This window comes from Sorghum bicolor, chromosome 9 (assembly GCF_000003195.3).
Source record: "Sorghum bicolor cultivar BTx623 chromosome 9, Sorghum_bicolor_NCBIv3, whole genome shotgun sequence".
Taxonomy (NCBI): domain Eukaryota; kingdom Viridiplantae; phylum Streptophyta; class Magnoliopsida; order Poales; family Poaceae; genus Sorghum; species Sorghum bicolor.
The window spans coordinates 7307984-7316767 of NC_012878.2; the positions used below are offsets into that span (position 1 = coordinate 7307984).

The following is an 8784-nucleotide window of genomic DNA, read 5'->3' on the forward strand; positions in this document are numbered from 1 at the left end:
TCTTGTGTATACGCTAAAAAGGAGATGACTTCAAATGGTTAAACCTAGACTCAAAGCGCAATTTCTTCACAAAGTGCAACACGTAAAAAAAACCGCTTAGATTCTATCCGCACAAAAACGTTCAGAGAAACCAGTATACATTTCTTGCTTCCAGAAGCCTTCAAAGAAACATGTACGGAGTATCACGTTAGCTCTGACGCAACCTAACTCAAGGAATCTAAATGCCATCAAGTAAACATGTAAATATACCTTTGGTCGAATCATCCACAACATTCGATTATGAGATTCCAATGGTACAATTCGATCATGCAACGTTTCTATTCGGATTCAGTCCAGACCAAAACAACGCTGGACAAGACGCATACCTCAACCTAACTGTCCAACACCCCCCAAAACGAAATCGCTTGGGAGAACGCTAGTGTAGCCTTAAACTCATCCACCTACCAGACACAATAAAAGAAATTTGATCGATCATAAGGCAGAGATGGAAACCAAACTTATGCCGCGGCACCAGCTGACTCGTCAGGCTTGTCCATGTCCATTTGCTCACCAGAGGCCTGTTGCACACCTCCCTCACTCCCGGGCTCGCCAGCTGCGCCAGACCCGCTTTGTTGTTGCTCTGGTGTTTGAGGCTCAGGCGCTTGGGTTTCAGGCTGTGGCGGTGGAGTCTGTGGTGGTGGAGTCTGTGGCTTTGGAGCTGGCTTTGGTTTTGTCATGATCGGTTTGCAGAACCTGTAAAACATGGTTTCAGAACAAATTGTCAGAATCAGAGTGTTATATTCAGATTGATGTGAGAGAAAGCTTCTTCGACAACGAACCGGTCAAGTGTTTCAGCTTTCTTCTTCAGATCCGATACGAGCAGCACAGGATTAGCATGCTTCGGTAGGGTATCCTGCTGCTGCTTCTTCTCTCTTAACCAGTCCTCTGCTTCAGAGCACTCATTGATGGCCTGTGCCCAACAAAAAAGGTAAGCGACTATTAGTAAGATTTACCTCTTCTACAGCACATGCTTGGCAATAAATCACAGGACATGACAACCATAACAGGCAACAGATCAATGATGTCCACCCGTGCCCATATGAGCCTTCCACAGCTAGTATCCAGAAGCATAGTACACAGTGCTACTGAAACCAAAGAATTAAAAAAAAAAAGAATGCCGCTCTGACCTACCTTCTGTTTCTCAGACACGTCGATATGGTCAAACTTTTGGTCATTCGACAAGGCAGCCTCTCTGAAACTGTTGATACAGTACACCAGTTGATCTATGGCGGAACCCCTTTCTGTCCACTCCTTGTACCGTGCCTCAATTGGATCACCAGTCTGCAATTGAAGAAAACATATGTCATCAATCCACAAACATGAAAGAAGTCTCCGTGGGCACAGTAGACCAAGCAGTGTTGTAATTCAGTGCATATACGAATATACCTTTTTAAGCTCTTCCAGTTTAGAAATATAGACTCCCTTTGTCTCATCCTCGCCATCTTCATACAGCCAATCTTCAACCTCCTGAAGCTTTGCAATCAACCCTTCCTTCTCCTCGGATGTGACAAAATCACTGTACTTGTCGTAGAGCTAAATACAAGGAAACAAACCATTAGATACTGCTTATGTTCACAAGGAAAACCATCAGGGCATGCATCTCCACATACCTTGTTACGCATGTCATAGACATAAGCTTCCACGGCATTTTTCTTCTCTTTGGTTTCTTCCATTACTCTGTCCTGAAGAGCCATCTCATACTCTTTCTCTACAGCCTTCTGCAGGTCAACTGCAGCCAAGGCCCCGTAGACCAACTCATGGACCGGAACTGAAGTTTTCTTAACTTTCCTTTTCGATGGCTCAACCTAAATAAAATATATAAAGCAAATCAACAAATTACTGATCTTCTGAACATACATCCAAAGCATTCATGAACCGAACAAGAGTGCCAAGTCTAAATGCATAAAATTAATCAGAAGAATTCTAACACATGTGAGCACAACAAGAATGATAGCCTATAAATTAACCTTCTACAATTACATCTCAAGATACGACAACCAGCAGTCAGAATAAACAGAAAGAACCGATTGTGGAAGCTCACTCATGACAATCTAAAAACCATTAAATTCATCAGCATGCTTCAAACATCATCCATCCACATGTTCTAAATCCAAAATTTGTGAAGAATGTCACACCTTTGCATCAGTTTCCATTGGAACAGATTTTTCCTCAGGATCTTGTGCTCCATTTTCAGCTGCAGGAGCAGCCTCAGTAGTATCAGCACTTTTAGGCTCATGCATATTCACATCAGTTCCAGAAACAGGATCACTTGGTGCATCATCTGTGTCCATCTTTGTAGTATCCTTTGGAGCTTCGTTTGCAGATGAGACGGGAACTTCCACATCCTCCTCCAGCATCTGCAAGCAAAAATAGCATAAAGCAGAGTGTTGGGAACACTTGACAGCTATCCCAAAGAAGGCTCAATGATCACCTAGTCTAGTAACTTACCGTTGCTGAATCAACTGTGACAATCCCATGGATGTTGAGACGCACTTTAACTTTCAGTTTGGCCTTCTCACCTTTGGAGGGTTGGAAAGGACCAATCTACAAAGATTTTAGCACATTATAGCAAATAGCAACAGAACACTGTGTATAACATGAACACTGTGTAAGGGTTGCTTACTGTGTAAGTGCTTATCTTTTGTGGAATTTGTGAGTCGCCCGTGTCCACGTACAAAACATCAACTTCAAATGTACTGGATTTATAGAAGGTTAGAGCTTTAATGCTAGGAATTGCATTCCCCTTTGGGAATACAATGGTCTGTTGGGGTACACTGGTCTGGGAGTCTTGTTTCCATGACAATGCAATTGAGAAAGGAAACCCATCATTAACCTGCAAACCATCAATCCAGAGTCACCCTTAGGATACAAGGCATAATTAAAAAAAAAAAAAAGATACAAGGCAAAAAAAAAAAGCATCATATCCTAATGTTACATTTAAGACGGTCCTATATCATTAGGTTCTAAAATACAAAATAATACAGCACCATGTCCTTTTATGAGAATCAAACTGCTACTGTTGAACATGAAACAGATCACTGATGTCTCCACAAAACACACAACTAAAGGTAATGCAGGGGGTGTTGTTTTAACACTACCACAGTAGTGCATATGGGAAAATGAAATGAACTTGAGCACCTACATTCCAGCAAAAACTAGAGCATATTTTTCCATAAAAGGCTTAGGGCACCTTTGGAACATAGGATAGGAAAAATATAGGGCTAAGGAAAATGTACATGTTTTCCTAATCCTATGGGAATTGAAAACAAAGGAAAGTAGATGAGGGAACCTTTGGTAGCAGCTCAGGTAAAACAAAGGAACTTGATGCTTTCTTTTTTAAAACTGAACAACTATGTGTGGAGCATTCATAGCAGAAGGCTGAAGTCAGACACCAAAAAAAAATCAGCACAGACAGAGCTGCGAAAGATCTCTCGCCATGCCAGGAAACTTTCCAATAGTTCTGAGCTAGTGAGATCTTGTTTATTTTCCTACGGAACTGAGCTATAGGAATGCAATCCTATGGAATATTTCCTTGCCTTTCCTGTGAACCAAAGGAAAGTGTAGGGAAAAAAAATCCTTTAGTAGTTGAATCCTATGAAATTCTTTTGCCAATCTTACAATCCGAACGGGCTCTTAAAGGTTGTTTCAGAAGACCTTTTGAAAAAAAAAATGACCAGACAGATGACTGAGCAATCAAAGGAGTTTTCCTTGTTAGATGTTAGAACCAGCAAGAAAACAGACCAAATGCATTAAATATAGTAAATATTAGACACCATAGGAAATTTACCCTTACTAGGAAGGTAGCTAGTATTGCCAATCAAACTGAATCACAAGTATACACAGTGTTCCACAAGGCCGGAATGCAGCTGCCTAAGCACGAGTAGGCACTAAGCGGAGGGGAACCGCAGCGAGTAGGGGGGCTAGGCAGGCCCCTAGGCGGACGAGGTGGCTTTGAAGAAGTTGGTGCCACGCAGGCAGCCTGATTTTTGGTGGGTGGATGCTCGCACACGGAAAGTGCAGGATCGGCGGGCAGATGCGCACAGGGAGAGTTAGCGCGGGATTTGGCCGGCGAGCGTAGGAAAAGAAGGAAGTGGATGCACGGAAGGGTAAAGGGCAGGCCCGTGAACTGCTTCCTCCCATCTCAGCTCTCCTGTGCTCCCTGTCTCCTCTGCTCCATGTCTACTCTGCTCCTCTGAGCTTCTCTCCTCTGCACCCTAGGAAACACCTAGAGAACGCCTTGGCTTGCCTAAGCGTGCCTAAGCTCTAGGCTAAAGCTTACCACCTAGACTAGCATATCTGCTACTCCACTAAACACCCATTTCACCATTTTATGGGCAATAGCACATGTCACTGTGTAATGACAAAAAGGGACAACACCTAATACTGTCTTCAAATTCTAATGAATATTAATTCTAAAAAAAGTTAACACGGAGCAAGACACAACAAGCAGATCTCAACAGCTGAAGATGGCATTGAAAGTAAAAAGGTGACATGACTATATTCAATTATTGACACAAAGGTTATGTGAACTATTTTACTTGAACTTGAATGGACATTTTTCTAAACATTCGTAAGTCAGAGTGCGCTGCAACACACAGCTTTCCAAATATGTACTCCCTCCAGACCCAACAAAGCAGACGTTCTAGGCTCCCACGCCGTTTCTACAAAGCCTGACATTCTACCATAGCAGGAGATGATTTGGACGCGTTACCCCTCCCCCCCGTTAGGTTCGCAACCGTTCGACTCGCAGCGCCTCGATCCTTTCGATCCGCATTAACCGCACCTGCATGGCACCTCCCTTCGTCTGCCACACCAGGCCCAATCGCCATGCAACACCTCCCTTCACTGCCACACCAGGCCCAATCGCCATGCAAAATTAAAAAATGGGGCCGCTGGGGTTTGAACCGGAGACGCAGCGCTGAAACCTCCACGCACTAACCAGTTGAGCTGGTAAACTTTCTCGTACAGGGAGCAACTGCAACCCTATTTATTAGGGGCAAAGAAGGAAAATTAACCCCTAATTAATCACTCCTTGGTTACCACAATCATGTCCTAAACGTCAGGTTTTCTGGGTATGGAGGGAGTATAAGTTGGTATGCAATTATTGCAGTATTCATTAGTGTCAATGAAGTATAGACAACAGTTTATGATATAGACCAGCACTGGTGTTAGGCTTAGTCCCACATCGGCGCACTCTAACAATTGGAATGATCTAACCATTCCATATCTTAAACCAGATATAGAAAAAAAAATGAGCTCATACCTGGAATTCCCGCACTTTGAAAGTGGGGCTGAGAATAGCACACTGAAGAGCACATCCTCGCGCAACACACTCGCTTGCATTCATGGTTCGCCTCGGCTCCTTCCCAAAAAATTCAGTGATTATCTTGATTATGGCTGGAACACGAGAACCAGATCCGACAACCTCAACAAAGTGCACATTTTCAGTTGTCAAACCAGCTTCAGCCAAGGCCTTCTCCAAGGGTCCTTTGACACGTTCCAGCACAGGTGCACTGATTTGTTCAAACTCGTCCCTCTTGATAAACCCTCTCACATCCTTCTCATCCATCAAGCACTCAATGTTCAGTGGAGCCTCTGGGTTGGCGCTCAGCACCTTCTTAAGCTTCTCACACGCCACACGCAGCCTAAGGCATGCGCGAGCATTCTGGTAGACATCAATCTTGTACTCTTCTTTGAACTTCGCTGCAAAGTGCTTGAAGAGGGCCTCATCAAAGTCCCTCCCGCCAAGAGAACGGTCATATGCATGCGAAAGCATCTTGAGCTGCCCCTTCTTGTAACCGACAATGCTGACCTGCATGCTAGCATGACCAACATCAACAAATGCAACGTTTAGCTGGTCATGCTCTGGGAGGTCAGTCTTATAAATGCCATAAGCCAATGCCGTGGCAGTTGTTTCATGGAATAGCCGCAACGGCCGGAGGCCCGCAATAGTAGCAGCATCAAGAACAGCCCTGCGCTGCAAATCACTGAAGTACACGGGGATGCCAATGCAGCAATCAACAACCGCGGTGTTCAGGTTCCCCTCGGCAATGCCCTTCAGATTGGACAGCACCATGGCAAGCAGCTGAGTGGGGGTGAACGTCCGCTCCTCGCCCAGGAACCGCACATGGACCAGGGGGAACCCATCGGGCCCCTCGGTGACACGGAACGGGAAGGAGGCAAGATCGCTCTGCAGCTCGGGGTCGGAGAACTTGCGGCCGAGCAGGCGCTTGATCTGAGAGATGGAGTTCTTGGGGTTCATGGTGGAGGACGCGGCGCCCGCCGTGCCGATGAACCGCTGCTTGTCCCCGAAGCAGACGATGGCGGGTGTCTCGCGCTTGGACTCCTCGTTGAGGACCACGTCGATGCCGCGCTGCCGCGCGACTGCCACGATGCAGCTCTCATTGCCGAGGTCGAATCCCACCACGCTCATCTTCGGTCCACCCTCAGCTGATGACCGCTACAGAATAGATCGGATCACAATCAATCCCTGCAAACAGCAGCCAGATCTCGCTGTTAGGCACGCCAGCGGCATCACAATAATCCTTGGCAATATAAACGTCAACCTCTGAAACATCTACAGAAGAAAATCGATTTTCCAATTCAAAAGCGCCGCAAAACCCGATCTAAAACCTCTGAAACCCCAAAAGCCCGGCCGTCGGCTAAATCTCGAAAACACGTATATAATATAATAAAACGCGATTTCAAAACGCTAAAATCAAAATCCGAAGACAGGGAAAACTGCCTGATTATTTAGGTCGACCGGAGGACGCAGAGGCCGGCACAGAGCTCTCGCGCGGAGAAAAAAGGCGGGGGAGGGATCGGATCGTACCTGCGGCGGCGCGGGGCCGAGGCCGTTGGGGACCTCCTGAAGCTCGGTCCTAACAGGCAGCGGCGCCTCGACTTCTCTCGTTGTCGTCTCCACGAGTGCCTTCGCGAGAGGAAGAGGAGGCGGCGATATATCTCACCGCGTACGAGGGGCGGAGCGGTGCGCTGTGTTGTGGTGTGGCCCTGAACGTTCTAGGAGTTGCCAGAGATGCTGTTCGTTCTTCCGTCTGACGTGTTGGGCCCGGGTTGTTGTTCGTTCTTTCCGTCTGACATATTGGGCCCGCGTTCGCAGGTGCACAATAGAACATTCTGGGCTCTTCAGGACTCCTGTACGAACGGAGGTCGTCGGAAAAAATATTAATTTATTATTAGTTTGTATAAGCGATTAGGTTATTTATTATGTAATTTTCATCGCGTTCCTACGGAAATTCAAAAATAATTTTAATAATTTTAAATGATTTTTTATATGGGAGAAAACCATACACTCTCGCTTGAACTTATTAAATTAAAATCAGCTAACATGAAACAGTATTTTCACTCGTGACAAATCAGTATCAGCATCAGTAAAAAAATAGTCAAGCCAAAAAAGAGCTACCACGAGAGAAAGCGTATATATACATTGTAAGTGTATCGAGCGGGCAAAGTTGATCTAGCATTGCATTGGATGTATGAAAACCCAATATAAGCTACCACAAGAGAGTTCGGAGAGCCTGTTGGCTTGAGTTTATACTATGAATCTGTTGAACATTTAATAGTATTTTTCTCTTATAATAAATTAGTAAATAGTACCTTTAGCTATGACTTTTCTGTCGAATGAAGAGAGTCATAATAGTGTTGGGTCAAATAAATCGGTTGGGTTTTATTGAACTTCTTTCCCACATGACTTTATTTTCTTGATGCCTTATTTAGTTTTAAAAAATTTGCAAAATTTTTAAGATTCTCTGTTACGTCAAATCTTGTGGCACTTGCACGTAGCACTAAATATATATAAAAAATAACTAATTTCACAGTGTACTGTAATTTATGAGATGAATTTTTTAAACCTAATTAGTCTATTGAATAATATTTGTCAAATACAAACTAAAATGCTACGGTGTCATTTTGCAAAAAAAAAATGGAACTAAATAAGGCCTGAGCAAAAATGATATAGATCTTGCTCTGTAAAAATGCCGCGTTGATGCTGGCTGAAATTGGATTTCGATTTAGGCCTTGTTTAGATGGAAAAAATTTTTGGATTTCGCTACTGTAGCACTTTCGCTTGTTTGTGGTAAATATTGTCCAATCATAAACTAACTAGGGTGAAAAGATTCGTCTCATGATTTACAAGCAAACTGTGTAATTTGTTTTTGTTTTCGTCTATATTTAGTGTTTCATGCATGTGCCGCAAGATTCGATGTGACGGAGAATCTTGAAACTTTTTGGATTTCGGTGGGAACTAAACAAGACCTTAGAATTGCAGATACTGGCAGCCACCTTATTAGTTAAATAATGTAAGAAAATAATTGAAATGATTAAAAAAAAGTTTGAATATATATCGAGAATCTATTAGAAGATTTGAGCTGATCTAAATAACAATTCTAAATAAATTTTAAGGCCGACTGACATATGTATGGTATGGTGGTGAACTTTAATCTCACATTACTATTTTCGGAGGAGTGAGGCCAATTTAAAGGGTTGAGCTGTCTCCACCCGGTTGAAGCTATTGGGGAGATGAAAAAGAAGAAACGCGGAGGAGTGAGGCCAATTTAAAGGGTTGAGCTGTCTCCACCCGGTTGAAGCTATTGGGGAGATGAAAAAGAAGAAACGTACATGCACATTTGCTCACCTCGTCGGGTAGGGCAATGGGCGCACAACATGCGCATGAATGGGAAAATTGTGTTGGTCTATTTTGGCACTATGTACTTGCTCTAGTCGACT

The 8784-nt window shown here is 44.0% G+C and overlaps 1 protein-coding gene across 1 annotated transcript; it reads right to left on the reverse strand.

The window, feature by feature from the left end:
- Nucleotides 219-7054, reverse strand: LOC8080966 (heat shock 70 kDa protein 15). Its single transcript, XM_002440673.2, has 10 exons — nucleotides 6872-7054; nucleotides 5303-6529; nucleotides 2663-2872; nucleotides 2488-2583; nucleotides 2175-2396; nucleotides 1650-1844; nucleotides 1426-1572; nucleotides 1171-1320; nucleotides 819-949; nucleotides 219-732 (listed from the first exon to the last, which is right to left on the reverse strand). The coding sequence occupies exons 2-10, from the start codon at nucleotides 6470-6472 to the stop codon at nucleotides 498-500; spliced, it is 2556 nt and encodes an 851-aa protein (XP_002440718.1). The 5' UTR covers nucleotides 6473-6529; nucleotides 6872-7054; the 3' UTR covers nucleotides 219-497.

Coding starts and splice junctions, on each gene's coding strand:
- LOC8080966 (XM_002440673.2), bottom strand. CDS start 6,472: ATGAGCGTGGTGGGATTCGACCTCGGCAATGAGAGCTGCATCGTGGCA. Junction 2,873..5,302: donor TCAAAGTGCGGGAATTCCAG/GTATGAGCTCAT, acceptor GATGGTTTGCAG/GTTAATGATGGGTTTCCTTT. Junction 1,321..1,425: donor AACTGGAAGAGCTTAAAAAG/GTATATTCGTAT, acceptor CTTCAATTGCAG/ACTGGTGATCCAATTGAGGC.